Source organism: Salminus brasiliensis, chromosome 2 (assembly GCF_030463535.1).
Source record: "Salminus brasiliensis chromosome 2, fSalBra1.hap2, whole genome shotgun sequence".
Classification (NCBI taxonomy): domain Eukaryota; kingdom Metazoa; phylum Chordata; class Actinopteri; order Characiformes; family Bryconidae; genus Salminus; species Salminus brasiliensis.
This window is the reverse complement of record NC_132879.1, coordinates 36,613,505-36,633,301: the sequence shown is the minus strand read 5'-3', so window position 1 is coordinate 36,633,301 and position 19,797 is coordinate 36,613,505. Positions and strand designations below refer to the sequence as shown.

Here is a 19,797-nt window from a genome sequence, read left to right as displayed (position 1 = left end):
GTATTGAAAAGAATATTTTTGGGACCTAATTCTGTATTTCAGCAATAGCGTAAAGGTATACATATGGTGTATAAATGCTTCTCACGCCCTGTGTTTTGGTGTAGTGAAGCGTGATTCATGATTTCGTAATAACATGATTTCTGTTGTCTTGTATAAAACATTTGATGAAATGTTGCAGTTTACAAATTCAATTAAAAAAAGATTGATGAAGAAAAAAATTCTAGGCAAAGCTAAGATAAAAGGTGAACTGCTTGCTGTATCTGATCAATAAATCCTCTGATTTCTCTCCTAATGTCAGACGTTTTCTTTCCAAGTTGTCTCTCCAAAAGGACAAATTTCAGTCAAACTCCATCTGAAGCTGGACAACAGCATGACTAGACAGAGACACCGAAGTCAGTGGTAACCCAGTGATCATATACCATCATACAGCATATGGGCTTCAGTCAGGCATGGATTTTCCAAACACTGTGCTGAGTGTGTCTCTGGAAGAGATGGCTGCAGTTCAGTGCAAGTATGACTAAGTTCAACATCGAAAGGCTGTCGGCCATGATCCCTTTCCAGGATATTTGTGAAATGCTCTTAGCACACAACAGGCCTTTGGGAAAATGTAGCCCGGATCTGTTCTGTAAAGCACGGCATGACCGATCTGGTTTCGCAGAGCTGTGATTCAGATGTGGCTCTTTAATCCCTAAGGGGCCTGGTGAGTCTGAATGGGAGAGGAAGGCTCCTGCAGACAGATAGAAAGATGACAAGAGTGAGACAGAATGTGGCACAATTGATGGTATTCAACAGAGCAGTATTTTTAAGTATATTCCTATATATACATTCTAGTATTTACATTATTCCTCATTATGAATAATCATTAATTTTGCAACAACAACAAAAAAAAATCAAAACAAAATTTCCCATCTTGTCAAAAACCCCACAAATATGAATCCTATGTGAAAAGTTTGGACTTTTCATTTCTTAGAACTTGGATCTCAGAGCTTCAGCTTGTGATACTGTTAGTAAGTTACCCTATCAACGTAACTGCAACTATTTTAATGAAAAGCAACAATATTGTGCCATTTGATTGATCTATACATCAGTTTCCCAAACAGAACAGTTGGACTTTTGTCCAAATTCTAGCTGGGTAAAAAACAGAAGGATGCTCATCTGGGTTTGCATGGTTGATGTTTAAAACTCTAAAATGGGACAAACCTTTATTGTTGTTTTCATAAAACAGTATTTATACTGTCTAAGTATGTTTCTCACATATTTTGTACTCATTTTATAGAAGAATACAAGGAAATGTTCAGAAGACCAAGAACAGGGCTCTCTGGACACCTCCAAAATAAGGTAAAAATAAAACAATACTTGGATCTAGGGATGTCCCGGTCTGATCCAGTGGATCGGAATCAAGACAGATCCAGGCGTGTTTTATTAGATCGGGTTTCGGCTAATCTAGTTCGAGTCTTTGTTTTAACCACAGTGTTCAAACGCCACCTGGTGTCCCCAAGATGCCATTAACTGACATTCTAGCCCAGTTGGCAGCAGTGCAGATGTACTCCTAAGGTAAATAAAAGAGCTGCGAGTCTGCAGATTGGAGCTATTTTACAGTGGAACATAAAAACAGACCATAATTTTTAAACTTTATAAAACCATCACGGAAATACACTGTTTTACCAGCGGGAGAACCGCTCGCCTTTCTTTCTGTTTTTAAACCAGCATTGAAGAGCATATCCAGAACTGAGTGGAGGCTGAAGCTAATACACACACACTACAGAAACCCAAATCACAGCACATTCACCTACTATAAACCAGTTATTTCACCTTGGTAGTCGACAAACAACTGATATCAGTCTAGAGTGTGTACCATTACACACACACACACACACACACACACACACACACACACTCACACACACGTGAAATGACTTGACTGCAGTGTTGTAAAGGAACTGGGAGCTGATTGGTTCAGGGAGGAGAGTCAGACTGGATTATAAGATATTAATAAACAGTCATTATAAGAAAAGTCTTTGCTAAACTAAATAAATCAGTCCAGAAAGTCTCATTATAGAAGCTGATAAGAATAGGATTTTGAAAATAAAGGGATTTTAGTGAACGTAGTATGCAGCAGCTCATCTTATGTGAACAGGTGGCTGTATTATTTATACAAACAAAAAAATCGGATCAGATTTGGCTGTTATTCAGCTTTAAGAGACTCGGATTGGATCAGGGGACAAAATAACTTGATCAGGACATCCGTATTAGGATCATGTATTTCCCCCCAAAAATCCGGAAAATTTTAACCATCTTACTGCAAGTGTCATGAGTTTTAGTTGTTACAGTTATATAAAATGAACCCAGAGAAATAACATATGTACTAGCATTGTATTAAAACATGAATTATGTAATTAAAAAACAACTGACTTTCTATAGAACAGAAACCTATTTAAGACACTTGTACTGTACTTCCTGTAGGTATTGTGTTACACACAGCTTTTTCTTTTCCACTCCTGGCTTTTTAGGAAGTTTTATTCACTAGCCTCTTCAGGCGTCAGTGTTGGTGGAGAGTCTTCCAGAGCGCCAGTCTGACTGTCAGCATGGTCTCAGTCTTCATTATCAAACTGCTGCATTTCCTCATGCAGACCATGTTTAAGGTAAGGGTTAGCACTGTCTGTAGATCCCGAAAACTAAACTCTGTAAAGGTTTTACGTGATCACATTTTCAGTTTCTTACAGTCATTCAAAACCAAGTTCTGCCATGGTAAGGATTCCCTTTGGATTGGAACAGGGGTGGGAAACGTACAGAGACACTGTACATAAGGGAAAGCAAAAGTGAAAGTAAACACATATTGTATCACTTTTGAAAATACTGAAATAAGTGAAAAGTAAATGTTAAAAAAATATATTCAATTGTTAGTATTAGTATTTTTGGATGCACTCTATGAACTCTACTGATTGTCAAGATAAAAAGAGAAAAATCATTGTTCATTTATATTTTGAGGGTGTAAATTAATATATAAGAAGTAAAAAGTGTTTATTTTCATTTTCATTTAATTTTTAAATTTAATTCAGTTTAAGTACATTCAGTTTCAATAATGCATAAGAAACATACACATCTTATATAATATAAGATAATAATAATACATACTTAAGTACATTAAGTAAAATACTGAACTATTCTTCATCAGTGGTAAAAAAAAAATCACCAACGACCCCAAACGTTTAATCCAGGTGAAAATGTTATATTTCTCATTCCTCAGAATTTGGTTCTCAGTGCTCAGAGCTTCAGCTTTTGATACTGTTGTAAAATACCCTTTCAACAGGCATTGTACAGGTTTCTTTACCACTTTACCTGTGAGAAATAATGTTTTTCACACAGAAAGAGTTTGCAGAGTTGATGTTAAAAACTGTCAGGTCAGCAACAAAAACAGATGTTACCTTTTCTCGAATTCTCAAATTCTAAAAAACCTTGTGAGTGCCAGTGGCTGACCATCACTTATAGTTTGTGCAGTCTGTCCTGTCCTGTTTGTACACATATCATATATTTAAGCACTGTCTGCAGTTGACCATGAGACAGCCGCAAGGATTTTTCTACACCAGTGCAAGCTGCAAAGCGTTATCTCTAACAGTGGACAATTTAGCTGTTTTGGCTACTTGATTGTCTTATTGTCTTCTTTACACCAATGGTATATGAATATATAATTCCAAAAAAGTATTGAATATAGGTATGGCTAAACATCTTCAGAGAAACACTCTGAAGGCGATGTGACACAGCTAGGCCCCATCCATACGTATCCAAAATTTTCTCTGTGTTTTGGCGTTTGGTCCACACACACATGGCTTTTTAGGTCACCGGTTATTGAAAACACAATTCAGACTGGAGATTTCTGAGAACTCTGTTTTCAGTGTTTTCGTGTAGACAGGTAAAAACACTGCTTCTTAAAAATGCTGACATCATGATTTTAACTTGCGCAGGTTTGGTGTCGACTAACAACTTTTGTATGTTGTTTTTGTAAAAAGCCACAAAAAATCCACTTCTGTGCCTGATCAGGATCAGTGTGTGGGTGATTGAGAGACAGGGGCGTCACCACAGCAACATAAAAAACACTCTATATGCTTTTTGAGTCAGTGTGTGATATTGAGTTATGGGGACCTGCTTTTTGAACACAGTGAGAATATCTTTGGTAGAAAATGGGCTTCAGCTTTGTTGTCTATTTTGAGCTGTGTGCTGCTGCATTAACAAATCTGACATCAAGCGTTTTTTTTTGTTTTTTAGTGTTAGCGCCACCTGCTGGATTGTCATCAAATAGTCCTTTATACCCATTCAGTGCCAAGCTAATCTTGTAAGACATACAAACAACCTGTTCTTTACATTTTACTACGTCCTCCTGCTTTAGAGCTGTTCCCTTTTGATTGTCAAGCCTCAGCTGTGTTAGCAGTGTATACCAGTTTAAAGTTTCACAGGCGATGTAAGACGATGGTGAGCTGACAAAATGCCTTTAAACCAGACAATTCTGCTGTTCTGCTGGACCAGGGTGCTGCAGTGTTATTAATTACAGCCCTCAACTCCCATGGCCCGAGTCGTGCTGGAGTGTGAAATCCCTACTTTAAACCTTAAAGATAACCGTATGTGTTGAGGACTAAGCCAGGCAGATGTCTAATCTTATGTCTATGTCATTTTATCTTGGACCCATAGCTTGGGGATTGTGGGACTGCTTGTTGTGGTATTAGAGCAAATGATTTTGCCCCTCATGGAAGCTGCCCATTACCAGACATTTCGGCTTGTCATCATCAGTCTCATCGCTGCGATCAAGGACATATACTGCAGGCCCTTATTGACATCGTAGCATGTAGTACAATTAATACAGATAAACTATAGTGATCAACATGGGAACACACAGAGTGTGTGAGTTGAGAGGCTAAGTTATCTTAAAGTTCTGCTTTTCTGTGTTCCTTTCAGAGTATAACTAGGACAATGAAGTAGGGTGAATTAGCCTGATATAGGGTATTTTTGCATTGGGCTACTTTCTGTTTCAAGATTGCTCCAGCCTAATCTAAGATTGGATATTTTAGAGGTGGTGTGACAAATGGGATAAAGGTTTTAATCTTTCCCAACTTTATACAAATGAGAATTGTGTTGAAATGTGTGTCATGTCATGCCCTATGTCAACATACATACTAGGTGAGGTACGCACTTTGCAATGCCATAGAAGAACCACTTTCTGTTCCAAAAGGAACCATGTTTGCTATAGAGACAATGAGGACGTTCCAGTCAGATCCAGTGACTCAGGATCGAGGGCCAATCCAGGCATTTTTGATGGCTCAGATATTGGCTTTTAAGGTTCCGATCAACTCCTACTTCTTAAGGTTTGCTGTAGCGGAGTGCCATGGCTGTTCATCTAGCTGCCAATAATTGAGCCGAAGAACTACCCTAGGCAGAGTTCATTATTTTGATGAGCAAAACAAAACAGAGCTTTATTTGAACTGATGAATGTGGCAATGTTACCAGTTAGCATCCAAAACACAAGCTAAAGGTAAAGGCTTCTAATTCTAACTCTCCATGCCAACTTAAATAGTGCCACAGTTACATTGTGTACAGTTCAACTGCTGCATCATTTAAGGTGGAATGGAGAGTTTGGTGAGGAGGAAAACTTTAGCTTAGTGAGCTCAGAGCCTTGCTGTAAACGTGACACAGCAACAACAAATGGCTCCCAGAGCAGCAGCTAAAGAGCCAGTTAGTTAATCTGTCAGAAGAAGAGAATTTAAATGCTTCACCCGTCCATAGAACGCTTGTCCATTTGTGTAGTTGTAGTTGTGCAAAGACAAAAATATTTGATTCCTTTGTATCCATTTGAGGAGATAATGTTCCTCCCATCCTGCCTTAACTCTTAAATTCCACCTGGTAAGACCAAACTATTGTGGAATGCTCTGCTCTACCAGCAAGACAACCATGCTCCTTTCTTTGGTTCTAAACCAGCCCTGAACAGCGTATTCAGAACCGAAGAAGAGGCTAATGCTATTGCGCACACACTAAGTGATTAGACTGCAGAGTTGTAAAGGAGCTGGGGGCTAAACGGTCAGGTAGGTCAGTCAGACTGAACTGTAAGATATTAAACACTATAGAGTTTAAAGCAGTCATTTAAAATGTTGCTTCAAACTAAGTAGATAGGTTTAGAATTTAGTCTGATTATAGAACCTGTTACTAAAAATGAGCGATTTCACGATTTCACTGCTGTTTCTTATTGTGTATTAGCATCTCACCCAAGTTTTAGGGTTTACTATCACTAATAGTGGTTCTTCTACGGCATCGCTAAAAGAACCTTTTGTAGCCCCTTTGATTTGTAAGAGTGTAATACAAGTGCAGCGCTAAACTTGAAGTGTGTACAATACGAACATTTCTCAGGACACAAAAGAGGTCTTTTCCGAAAAAGGTTTCTCCAGATAAGCAGGACCTGTAGGTTCTCTGTTATTGTGAGGAAGCATTTTTTAAATGTCTTTTAAAAAGTTACAACTCATGTGGGTCCTCCACAAAGTATAAAAGTCCATGCATTGAAGGACTAGAAATCAGTCTATCTGAAGGAGCTTCATTTGATGTCCTTGTTTTCTGTTCACTCCATTCTGATGACTCCTCTTTTTGCAGATCCTTTGAATCCTTTAAGTCTATTATAAGCCTGGGTAGGCTGTTGCCCTTGTGAATCTGTTCTTCATCAGTTATGGTGCCAGAATCATCACGGACACAAAACACAGAGTGCATAGACATGTGTTGGTTTTCTTTGCTGCCATCATCTTCCTCACGACTGAGTCTGCAGTCTCCTCTTTGTCCCGTACAACTGGTACCCACATTCTCTGTGTCTTGTCTCTCCTGAGTCCTCTCCAGTAGAGTGTTAAAAGTGGCCTGTTGTGAAGTGGGCATCAGAACATCCACCCCAGTGTCCCCTCGATGACTCGATCTGTCTGCCACTGTTTGTGTGTATTTCTCTTTTGTTCCACTTGAGATTTTTGGCTCACAGCTATCTCCTGCCTTCCACATCATATTTAATATCTCCTGAGTGTTTTCTGCACTTGCCACCTCTGCTGCAGTGCTAAAAACAGCCTGCTGTGAGGTGGTCATCAGAATATCTGCCCTGGTCTTCACTCGATTATGCTCTCCCAGCAGGCTCTCTTTCACCTTATTTGCCATCTGATCTGCAAAATAGGCCGGCGCCTCTGGTGTTCTTCCGTTTGACATGACAGACGACAAGCCCATTTTGAGCAGGGGCTCGGGAGGCCTCAGTATAGGCAGCATGTCTGAGAGGGGCATGGATCTGTTTGCCCCTCTGCTGCCGTATGCCTGGCCAGGGAAGAGGGGCATTTCACCCCTTTTCATGTATAATCCTGGCTTTCCAGTCAAGCCGCTGGAGTTGGAGGCCTCATGGTCCGTGAAAGCCTCGTTATGGTAGGCAGCTTCCTCTAAAAGAGTCACGGGCCGTCCCGATTTGACCTGTTGATCACGGAGAGAGGGCATTTAGCGTCTCCCCCAACAAACTCGTAAGAGGCTACTCTTTATTGCACTTGGCATGTCCGGTGCAGAACTGAAGTCCACTGCTGCTTACAAAACGGTCACATAGGCATTCACATTTACATTCATGGCACGTAGCACACTCTTATCCAAAGCGACCTATAAACATTCATTGCCAAGCTTTAATGTTCAACATCAACTTTTAAAGGGCTCACATTATAAAAGTCACTGCTCACTGCTAAATGTTCAGAATGTGTGTATACAATTTATTAGTACATAAAAATAAAGCTGCAAGCACAGCCCACTTTGTGATGTTATATTGTATTAAAATTAAGATTGTATTATATTGTAAGTTGGTAATTACTTGTAATATTAATGATTGTTTTTCTTTGAATCAATAATCTAAATATAACTTATTAAAGCTATATAAATTAACAACATAAATTGAACAACAAGGTGATTTCATCATAACTTTTTTCTTGGTGTTATTCAGCTTTCTTAGTCCTTTTAGCTCTCATCGTCATTCTGGACACAGCTCATTTTCCTTTTTTTCATATTTTTCAGGATCCCAGTTTCTTACAATGCATTTTAGACCTGTGGCTTCACACAGAATGAGTATATATTATATATTTATCTGTAATCAATGTTTAAACTGTTACCAGTTCCCCTAATGTCTGAACAGTAGTGTAAATATCTATATTTCAGCCTAGAAATGTTGAGCCTGCATTATTGAAGTATTTCAGCCCAGACTGCTATATAAATGTACAGGTCATAATTATTCAGCTGTCATTGCAAATTAGGTTTATTAGCTACATTTACAAACAGTCAGCTGTTTCCATTAAACCAATCAAACAAGAACACTTTACTAGTTCAACACAACTAATATAACAAGTGCTTTCTCCAAATTCAACTAAATTCAATTAAATGACACTTTTAATGAACTACTACAGTCTCAGAATTATTCATTAATAGAATCTCTCATAAGAGCACATTTACAAATCAGGTAGCAAATCAAGGCTTTCATTAGTTGCATAAGTTGTGGTTGTGATAAAACACATCAAATACCTGGACTGGCTCAGGTTTGTAACTGTAATGTTTGATTGCATGTTAAGAGAAGAGATCATTGCCTTACACAACCAACGAAAAAGATACAGAAAGAGAGCCAGAAGCTGGTGTCTGGCTATGCATCACGTTTCCAGCAGGTCATAACAGCAGAATGGCACTAAAGAGGTTGTCATGAATGGGTTGAAAAATTCTAAAAATGCAGTGGTAATTAAAAGTGGTATTTTGTGTTGAATTTGGAGTAGATTTTGTGAAGGTTTGCAACCGTTTACCATATACAATATCACAATTGGACCTTAATATTGAATGTGAGGCTATTCACACTGTCTGCCATCTATTAAAGTCACAGTTCCACTACAGACAAGAGTTTCCTACTGCACACAATACACAGTCTAAGCAGTATGACACCAGTCCTAATGTACAATGGGACACACAAGCTGACACCAAAGACAGTACGACCAAGTACGGCCGAGCATACTGAGCAGCTTTAGCCAGGTTATTGAGTTGTCTTTTTTTTTCTTTTTTTTTTTTTACACATTTCTCAATAGTGAAGCTGTTACTTTGAGATCCTCATTAAAGCTGTTCTCTGTACAGTAACCCGTATCAGCTCACTTTCACTTTCATGAAGCACACTGTCACTCCAGTATACATGACAAGTGATCTTATTTCACTTACCTGCTGGGACACCTTTAAACTCGACATGAGTGGCATTAATAAGGGACGGATTAGGACAGGGTGACAAGGGGAGAGGGCTGTCTCAGCAGGCTCTGACATTCTGCGCATTATAATTTGTCTGTCATCATACCATCAAATTTAGTCCCTCTATTAGCTTTCCTGCCTGGATTATATCTCTGTACAAGTGATTTGATATTTATTACTTTGGTGCTCTGGCCTATTATTTGCCGTTTCATTTTACATCTAGACTGAATGTAACTTTGGAAGGTCAGATCAATTCTAAGTGGACTCATGCCTTGCACACCAGCACACGCTAATTAAAATATTTGAGGTCACTTTAACACTTTACTTGAACCTTGCTACATAACATTCTGATAACCATGCCACAACATTAAACATTATGACCATACATTATTATATGATACATATATGATATTTTTAAGTATATTTTTATTCATTTATTTTTTGTCACTGTCACATAAAAAAACTTTGCGTCTCCATTTTTGGCATTTTTCTCCTTTTAACATAATGTTAATTTGTCAGTTGTTCTGTATGTTGTATCAGAATTACATGATAAATGGACCAATAGAAATGCTTTAAAAAAATTTGGAATAAAGTCTTTTTAACTTGACTTCTATAGAAAGTTATGATTTTTTCCTTCTTATATAAATTAGCTGTTTTGGGAAGATGTCTGTGTGACAGTGACTGTATGTATTACATGTAGTACTGTTTGTTTCTTACACATGCTACTGGATGTGTAACCTATGGACTGCTATGTAAACAATCAAAACTGCAAATGGTTGTGCAGTTTTGTTTTGACAGACATTCTGTTGGTATTTTTGTTGTATTCACTTCATTTTACATTAATACTAAATAATGCAAAGAAGTTACTAAATAAATCTTTATGATAATAAGTGTTAGGATGCTGTTATGTAACTGGCGAGACACATAAATGAGTCCAAGGTGGTTAAGACTTTCCTCACTGATGGAGCTCCTCTCTCCCATTAAAAAAGACTACAAGCTACAACATACTAATGCACTTCTTACCACATTGGGGTGCTTGCCCAGTGCCACAGACCCTCTGTCTACAGGGTCCTGCCTGTGTCTCCATCTCCTGAGCAATCTAAGCAGCAGACAGAGTGCTGATATTGCCAGCAGCAGCAGCACAGCAGCCAGGCCTCCGGCTATGCCCACATTCACGTCTCCAAATAGGCGCTCCTCTCCAAAGGGACTTCTCGGAACTATTTGAGCATTTCAATGAAACAAAATAGGTGGCGATAAAATGTCGTGTTGAGCTTTAATGTACCAAGAGACTTGAGCTTTTGGAGCATAAGGAGGTGCATTTAATCAATTTTAGACTCTTTAAGGTCTTTAATTCTGGTCCTGGAGGGCTGGAGGGCTGGTCCAAGACAGTTTGGTGATCTCACTACTTAGAAGCCTCAGTTTAAGGCCTGGTTTAAGGGTTATCTTTAAACAAGGAAATCAAACCTGAACCATAACCCCTTAAACCACGGATGTCTTGAAAGTATTATTACAAACTTCTATTACCAGAGCAAAACCCCTCCAGTTTATACAGTCCCTGTAGTTACTGAATTTAACTACAGGTTAAGGACTGGACTTGAACCGCAGATTAGCCAAAGAGATTGAATCAGTCAAGTCAACCAGACATCAATAATGTGATTTTTATGACACTGCTGCCATAAGTGCTGAGTACTGATATACTGGTATTCAAAGGATGTTTCTGTCACACTGGTTACCTGCTTGTCCCTTCTGTAAAACTTCAATATCCACAGTGGCATTGGCAATGTCTCCTGACTCTTGGTCCGTTGCTACCACCTGCAAATACAACACCAGTCACTACTGTAGCAGTGAGCATACAAAGCATCTCCCCTTTCAGATCCATGTGTTCACTTCAAGCTTTCTGAGTATACTGTATGTAGACAGTCTCTGTAGACTTTCCACATTTAAATGCTTTATATAAAACCTCACCTCGAGGATATGTCTGTCAAACGCGCTGAGGTGAGTGGCCTTTGCGATTAGGATACCATCCTCGGTGATATGGTACAGCTTGGTGCTGGTGGCCACAGGGTGAAGAGCATAGGTGATTTTTGGGTTGATTCCCTGAAGAAGGTTGCACAAGAAGTGGCTCATGCAGAGAAACATGTATGCAATAACCACATTAGAACAGTCTAGGGCTAGCTTCCTTTAATTCATCTTATTATGATGAATTAAATGATTGATCTATTTTTACCATTACATTAACAGTAATCTACATGTATCTCCATGAAAGCACTGTACATCTCTGAAGTCTCTGTCTGTGGCTTGAATGATGAGGATCTCGTTCCCGTAAGTGGAGACTAATGTAGCAGGGCTGGAGTTCTCAATAATGAACCCCTTGTATGTAGTCTTGTTGAAGTAAGGAGGAAAGCGGTTCTCTGCCACCACGCGCACCTGCGCAGTGGTCACTGTGTACTTCTTAGGATCATTCACTTGGGAAGCCTGTCAGGAGTATAAAACAGTAAGCCAATTATTATATAGCAAAATGACATATGTATATATTCTGTTGCAAATTTCTGTCATAATCTGTATACTACTTTGTTGTCAACTAACATGTATTGTTACTATTGAATATACAGTGTCTTATTGGTCAAGTGATTTATTTAGGTCTTCTTAAGTTCTTAAGGGTGTGTTTATACTTATAGATTGGTTCCCTTGGTCTGGAAGAAGCAAGAAAACCCACTATTGTTACAATTTAGTCTTGTTTTGGTTTGCGTTCATGCTGACATATTTGCAATCAAACCACAATTAAAGGGCGAAAGAATGTAGGTGTGCTTAAGGGTTCTGCGTGGTCTAACCCCTGGACCCTTAAACCTGGCTTCTTTAATCACATGGTCTTGATATCAGTATTAAACCACCTTTGTGTGAATGTACATATGTTCATTTGTTTATTGTACAGAACGACGAACATTACAGCTATAACATTTGAGGTTACAGTGGCTGCATCCTGACTTGCACATGTCTTCACTGAGGCAGCTACACTAATAACTGTTATTCTAATTGTGACTAATTTTGAAACGCTGTGAAATGGGGTTAGTGTGTGGTTTGGGACACAGCCCTGCTAAACGGAAGCGTCAGAAAGAAGAAGTTAAAGTACAGAAATGTGGGAGATGCACCCCTGCACAACTCTAGCTGCAAGAACAACTACAGAAGGGTTTTCTGTAGTTGGATCTGTTTGTTTGTTTTTCATGTTTTTCTGTTTAGTTTTTCATCTTTTACGATTTTTAGCAAAGGGAGGTCATTCCCTTGGAATATTAAAAATTTTCATCCATCTTCTCTGTGGCTGATGAAGTTGTTAGGGATGATGTTGCACAGAAACCCATCTGTAACACAACCATCGTGTGACATCTTGCCCTGTGTTTGGTTCGTTTAGAAGCCTTTGTTTGGTATTGTATTCATACTTCACCAGAGTTTATTTAGAAACGGACTGAAACCCACCTGCTTAAGACCAGAGTTTGAAACAGAGCAATCACACTGGGATTTGTTTTAATTGAACCAAAGCTGACAATCATAAACACACCCTAAGAGTAATTTGATCAAATTAGAATGACTACACGGAAATGAGGCCAATGACTTGACTGCCCACATGCTTTGTGGAATAATAATTAGGAGAAGATGTGAAAAGAAAAAATGCAACGCAAAATGCCCACTGCGGTGCTAAGGGATTCTGAACAGTTGAATATTTTAACTAACTGATTCATTCAGTGATTGATTCAGTGAACATGTGACATAACATTGGTGCATTGTTGAGGTTCTGCCCATTCATTGTGCCCATACCATGATAAGAATCTTGAAAGAGGAAGTCATCAGTCTGTTTTCTACTCGTCGTCTCAGGGTAATTTCACCAGTTTCACGGTTGATGGTAAATCTGCCATTGTCATCACCTGTAGCCCATTTATTTAAGTGAGTAAAGTTCATTTTAACCCAGTTCTGCACATTCTGTATTGATCAAGAAGAACACATGCAGACAAACTGCTAGTATTTCAAATATATTGCTACATATTGCTATCAGTGCCATTGATGCAGATCACCAAAAGCTATTTTAGCACTTATCATGGCCCTTTGTGGAGTACAGTGCTAGTGTTACAGTGTTAGTGAGTGAAATACAAGCCAGGTTCAAGAGGTGCTTAGCATCTAAACAGGATTGTGACAGGATTGTGTCAAAACCTTGATTAATCAAAACCATCAGATACATATTGGATTGGTGTAAAACTGACATAAAAAAACTGTTGTGACAGATTAGGGGTCATTTGCATATTACAGCCTTCTGTGTTCATACTATAATATTTGCAATCAAACCAAAATTAGGGAAAGAAAAGGGGATGTATGATGCACATATGACAGAAGGCTGAATAGATCTGCATGAAGGTGAGTGTGTTCGCGGATTCTGCATGATCCATGCAATAACTATAAAACCAATCTTAAAATCGTACCCCTAGACCCTTAAACCTGGCTTATTTAATATATTTTTGATATCAGTATTAAACCACTGTGTTAACCTACATGAGCTAATTTGTTTATTGTACAGGATAATGTACATTAAAGCTGTGAAATCACGATGTTAAAAAAAAAAACCCAAAACATTATGATAGATTAGAGGGCTCATTTGCAATATTACAGCCTTATGAATTTATTGCAAAGGCCAATAAATTATACTGACTAACTAGCATTGTATTCTGTGCAGCCCTACATGCAGTGGGAGCTTCAGATACCTGACAGGATAGTGTAGGTCAAGGGCGTCAGTATGTCTTTGTCCCCGTCCTCAGCATGAATGGGGCCAGGGGAGAAATGCAGTACAGAGTTCTGCAACGCAAAGAACATGCCATTTAATGGTGCTTCAGTCTTTATCTTTATGAGAGCAGCAGCAGTATTTAATCTCATGAGTTCAGTTAAATAGTATTACAGTTCTACTGTATTGTTGTTCTATGTGGTAATACACTTTACACTCACTGCATTGTTTTCATATAGAGTGTTTGAAGCTCCACTCATGTACTACATGGCCAAAAGCATTTGGACTCAAATAAAATGAACCACACAGTAGGGCTGGGCGATGTGACAATTCTTTATCGTATTGTGATAAATCTTGTTATCGTGATACACAGTATTCCCTTCTAGGCATTGTTAGTGCTTAAAGAACACTGATCAACTGCATGTTTCATTACTAACAGTGTAATTAGACTGGTTTATTAGATGAAGTGTAACAGATATTGAATAAAAATCATTGTCCTCAGTACAGGAGAGTATCTGAACAGTAGTTTTTAAGAATCTGTTGATGCTGATGTATTTAGACTGTGATTACATGTATCGTTATATATGTGTCTTGTAAAAATGTCTTTAAATATTGTGTTTACCATAATACCATATAATTGTATTGCATTTTAATTGGTCCATTCATTGTATGATTTTAAAACAATGTAAAGAACAGCTTCCAGATTCCAATTAGAGAAGCAAAACCAAAAACCAAAACAGTTTCCAACAGTAACGATATTCTACATAGAAACATGAGTCAATGCTCCACAATACAGTAAAAACATCAAGGACCATGATCTAAGCAGAAAACATCTAAATGTTAAGTTGGAACAGCATCAGTGTCCCAAGACAAAATTTTAGAAAGTCTACTGAGGGAACAAATGACCGTGAAATCAACCAATAAACTCCTTCCAGACAGTTAACAGCTAATGCATATGCTCAAGTGTTGTTTACATAATTTGTACTTGATTGATGAATGGGATGAGGCAGGTTATATGAACTTTATCAGAAAATCAAACATTAACTAAAAATTCTTAAACACAAACAGGGGTATGCTTCCTGCCCAAATGCATAGTGCCAGTGTTAATATGCATAAATCTTCAAGATACAGCATATGATGACATTCCAATGATATATTTTATTCACAACGTGCCTGCACAGAGCCCTGACCTCAACCCCATCAGACACCTTCAGGATTAACTGAAATGCCAACTGCAAACCAAGCCTTATCGCCTGCTTTTTGCCGTCTGGAAGTGAATCTCTGCGGCCATGTTCTAAAAACCTTGTTGAAAGCTTTCTCAGAAGAGCAGTGGCTGTTATGGCATAAATGCCCATGGTTCTGGAAGGAGATGTTCAGCAAGCACATGTGGAAATGATGGATTGTGGGTGTAGTGTAGTGTATGTGCTGCAAAGAGTGCTGCATGCCATGACAAAATACAAAAAAAAAAGTGGTGAAGAGTTCACTTGAAACCATACACTACCTCCTGTTCCTCTGAGATGTTAGCAACATACAAAGGGTTGGTGCATATGGTATGTTCTGAAATTGGAGAACAGGGCAGAAACTGAGGATATTGATCATCTCCATCCAGCACGCTCACTCTTACTGTGGCTGTCGTGTTGTACTTCTCAATGGTGTTCATTTCCTGGAAAATGCAGATCATAAGCAAGTATAGCATTTCACACTGAGATAAAGCTGCTTTTATTTTTTTCTTGTTTATTACTTGTTTAAAAACTAAAAGCAGTGTTTAGACCTTACCACAGCGTATATGTCCACCTGGAGCTGGGTTTTAGTTTCAAAGTCTAGTGGTTTGTTTAAGATGATAATTCCGCTATTGGGAAGGTCAATTCTGAAATAGCTGGAATCAGGCTGTGAAAGAGAGAGACAGAGACTAGGTGGGATTTATGTTACAAGATGTTTATGTTTACATCTCTTAAAACAAAAGAAGAAAAGTGCCTTTCTTATGACATATCTTGAAGTTACTTTTGTTAAAACACTGCGACTATCAGAAACTACTGCTGTATACTTGTAGAAGCTTTAAGAAGCTTATTTTAAATACTTCTTTTCTGCTGGTTGACTAATGCAGAAGCAAGCCAGATAGCTAAGGATAATATAATGACTATAATAAGTCAATTATCGTTGCATTAATTCCTTAAAGCCTTTTCGTCTGTGGCTAATTTAGCAGTTGGGATTTCTTTAGCACTGTCGGGGTAGGGTATGATTCACACTGATGGGTAAAAACAAAGAAAGGACACAAAATCAAGAGTTGTTCCAAACTGATGAGGCTGAGGGATGCGGCTGCTGTGGTAAATGCTACGTAACATGACCAGCGACAATAAATGCTAGTTCTACACCAGAATGCCTCTTTAAATCATTATTATCTGTTTTAGCAAACTGCTAAAAGTGCAGGCATGTTCTATAAGGTCTGTTATGCCATAAGGTTTTTGTTGCCACAGTGTAAACCTAGCATTAGCATTATTTACTATATTGAACCTGAATAATTTATTCAGGGTTATTTATGATGTACAAAAGTGAGATTATACATAGTGCTATATACATGTGATTTGCTTCTTTCTGGAAATAGGCAGTTCGTAATGAGAAAATGTCAAATATGCTAATCCGACACAAATGTAGCCTTGTAAGAGGGGTTATCATTTACAAAGTATGTTCTGGAGTGCAGAGCTTCTTTAAACGAAACTTACAGACAACTTATCAATGACGTATGTGATTGTGTCACCATCTGCGTCTTTGGCTTTAACTGAAAACACCACGGAGTTCACTGCTGTCAACTGTGAAAACAAGCCAAAACATTATGCTTCTTAATCAACAGTTATATAGCTATTTCTGTATGGTCATACTCTCATACCTTACCTCACTAATAGACCGTGGCTGAATAGTCTTCTCAAGAAAATGTGGCATGTTGTCATTTTCATTCAAGATCTCGACCATGACTCTGTATTCATTCTGTAAAAAAGGAGAAATCCATGTTTTGGTGTGTTCCACGTGAGGCATGTCACATTTCTTATCATATGATAGTTCTTTAGGATAGAAAGATCCCAGTTCACTCTACCTGTTTTGTGTCCTCCTCATAACACGTTAAGGATGCCAGCAAAATTGACCCCTGGACCTGTTGATGGATCACAAAATGAATAACAACCCACCAAAATTAACATTATTTAATCAAATGCCATTCATGATAAGTTTAAGCTGAAATGAGCTGATAAGTGTTTAATGGGCATTTTGAAAGGAAGTGGTCTCTAATGCCAATTCTACTGGGGTAAGCATATAACAGCTGTAGATTGCAAAGTTTTTAAAAGACAACATATACTAATAAGCATTTGACAGATGGACTGTTTACTATGATTGTGATTTATTCTATATGTGGTTTTATATGTGGTTATTCTGTAATCTACAGTCCCATTAATTTGCTTACCTCTCGGTCCAAACCCCTTGAAAATGATGTGTTTAATCTAATTGTTCTACCCTCAAGGTAGAACCAACCAGCATTCTCTCCGGTGAGGCACAGGCGAATACTATTGGCCCCTGGTTCTCCAACAATGGTGATGTTTGCGATGAATTCCCCCATGGGACTGTTCTCTTTGACTGTTGCAAAAATGTCATGACCACCAAGGCATAAACTGGCTGTAAACAAATGACATTACATTGTTAACCATCCAGTCATACACAAAATAGAAACACACTGTAAACACACACGGTGTGAGCAATGATGGGGCACGTATGGCAGCTGCTCCCCTGCTATGCTAGCCTTAGCCTTGCTGACACAAACCTGGCCCACTTTTATGGCTGCCCATTCCACATTGAGAGAACAGCAGTACTTATGAAATACAGCAGACATTTATTACACTTTGGGAAGATCTCCATAGGACATACTTTGTACATTTACACTTAGGGCCCTGAGGAGCCAGATAAACTTAATTAGAAGGAAAACTTAGATTTACCTGCCCTTACATACACTTGTTTGGAAAAAAACATATGCACAAATAATTTATATTTGATATAAAATGGAATAGTAATTGTGGCATGTGCAAACGTTTGGAATCCCTTAGTCTCAGAATCTAATTAAGATTGTTAGGAAATGTAACTGACTTGATTGGACTGGCTTGGCAGGTTTTGGCAAACACCAGTATCATGGCAAATGATCTGCCGGAAGGGTTAGTGGCGGTGCACTGTTCTACTGTGCAGTGTTGCCTGCACAAACATGATCTGCATCAAAAGGAAACGTAAGTAACTGGGATATCACTGGGATATCACCTCAAAAGAAAAAAGTCTGAAGTGGCAAAACAACATCTACATAAGATAGAGCTATTTGGAAATAACGACTGTGAACTGATGAAGCTTTCATTTAACTTTTAGGTGTATTTGAAGACAAAAAAGGGAAACATTTGATGAAAAGAACCCCTGGCCAACTGTTCTGTTATGCTTTGGTATTGTGTGACAGCCAGTGTCACAGGAAACATTTTCAATGGATTCCACTTAATATCAGCAAATTCTGAAAGATGATAGATGACTGGCTGCTACAACAGAACAGTTTTATTCTTTAAAATAAATTGCAGCAGAGGCTTTGTTTACTTCTTCTCAATTAAAAAATCAACAAAGTATACAAAATGTGTTTACCAGAGGTGTCCAGGCAACTTTAAGTACAAAACAAACACTACTGTAACTGTGTGCTTGCTGTTTAAGTAGGTTATGAATTTGCTTGATAATTTCAGTGATTTTAGTATTTTAAAAAACGTTCTGTCGTCACAGAAAGACTGCATACCTTTTACAATGTCATATGATGCGTTCAGCACCATCTGATAGAAGAGTGCCCTCCACGGCACCAGCATGGTGGAACAGCTTGCCTTTGCTTTGCTCCGTGTCCCAGCTGTAAAAGAAACAGGGCAATTCATAGTAAGTTCAACAAGTCAAGTGACAGACTTAGTATCAGTTCTCTGATTTAGTCAAAACTTATACTTTGGGCAACTCTGGTCAAAACCCTTGGTTACTGTAAATAGCCAAGTGAGTAAAATATGACCTCATTGCCAAAAAGTATAAAGGTGACATTTTCTTTAACATTTTAATGCAAGATACTTTTTTTTTCTTCAGTGTTTGAGATTTTCACTCATTCTTTCTTGTAAAATGCTTTTATTTCTGTGATATCTTTGGGGAGTCTTTAGAAGTCTGCTCTTTGAGGTCTGTCCGCAGATTTTTAATGATGTTATGGTCAGGAGATTGACCTTCAAAACCTTGTGCCTCTTAAGGTCATCCATAGAAATGAGCTTGATTGATTCACCCCCATGCTTAACAGTTAAAAATGTGTTTTTATGAAATTCTCCTCCCTTTTTCTCCATACATACCTTCATTCATTGTGACCAAAGAGTTTTATTTTAATCAGTCCACATACTTGTTTAGATGCCACTTGTGTGGTGAGGACACCATAATGATTTTCATTCTTTCATGAAGGTCTTTGGTGCAGGTGTTGCTGCATAGTTTAATAGTGCACAGCCACTCCCTAGTCTGCTAAATCTGTTGGATGGTCTTTTGCAGTCAAACTAGGAGTCAAGGTATTAATAAAGCTTGGAGATTTGCATCGCCTGACCTTTTCTAACGATGACTGTGAACAAGCCATAGGCTAACAAGCTAATTAAGGTCTGAGACCTTGGTAAAAGTATCTAAGAGCTTAAATGTCTTGATCTGCCCAACCTTTTGCTTGATGCTCCTTTCCTTTTTTCACTCTAAAGTTGTACAAAACCAGAAATAATTTTCTTTTC

At 38.4% G+C, this 19,797-nt stretch overlaps 1 protein-coding gene and 1 long non-coding RNA gene across 2 annotated transcripts; both read right to left on the bottom strand.

The window, feature by feature from the left end:
* Positions 1 to 10,410: 10,410 nt before the first annotated feature.
* Positions 10,411 to 11,281, bottom strand: LOC140550076 (uncharacterized). Its single transcript, XR_011979049.1, has 3 exons — positions 11,212 to 11,281; positions 10,980 to 11,058; positions 10,411 to 10,463 (listed from the first exon to the last, which is right to left on the bottom strand). It is a non-coding gene; the product is annotated as an uncharacterized lncRNA (long non-coding RNA).
* Positions 11,282 to 11,475: 194 nt separating this feature from the next.
* cdhr5-rs (cadherin-related family member 5, related sequence) lies at positions 11,476 to 18,873 on the bottom strand. The gene is made up of 10 exons (XM_072673436.1): positions 18,807 to 18,873; positions 17,460 to 17,668; positions 17,097 to 17,153; positions 16,898 to 16,990; positions 16,729 to 16,815; positions 15,785 to 15,895; positions 15,510 to 15,671; positions 13,992 to 14,082; positions 13,057 to 13,163; positions 11,476 to 11,721 (listed from the first exon to the last, which is right to left on the bottom strand). The coding sequence occupies exons 1-10, from the start codon at positions 18,871 to 18,873 to the stop codon at positions 11,476 to 11,478; spliced, it is 1,230 nt and encodes a 409-aa protein (XP_072529537.1).
* Between the last annotated feature and the right edge of the window lie 924 nt (positions 18,874 to 19,797).

Excerpts from the sequence above, each read along its gene's own strand:
- cdhr5-rs (XM_072673436.1), bottom strand. The coding sequence starts at position 18,873 with ATGCTGGTGCCGTGGAGGGCACTCTTCTATCAGATGGTGCTGAACGCA. Across the intron at positions 17,154-17,459 it reads CAAGGGGTTTGGACCGAGAG|GTCCAGGGGTCAATTTTGCT; the intron begins GTAAGCAAATTA and ends ATCCATCAACAG. Across the intron at positions 14,083-15,509 it reads ACATCTCAGAGGAACAGGAG|AACTCTGTACTGCATTTCTC; the intron begins GTAGTGTATGGT and ends TTTGCGTTGCAG.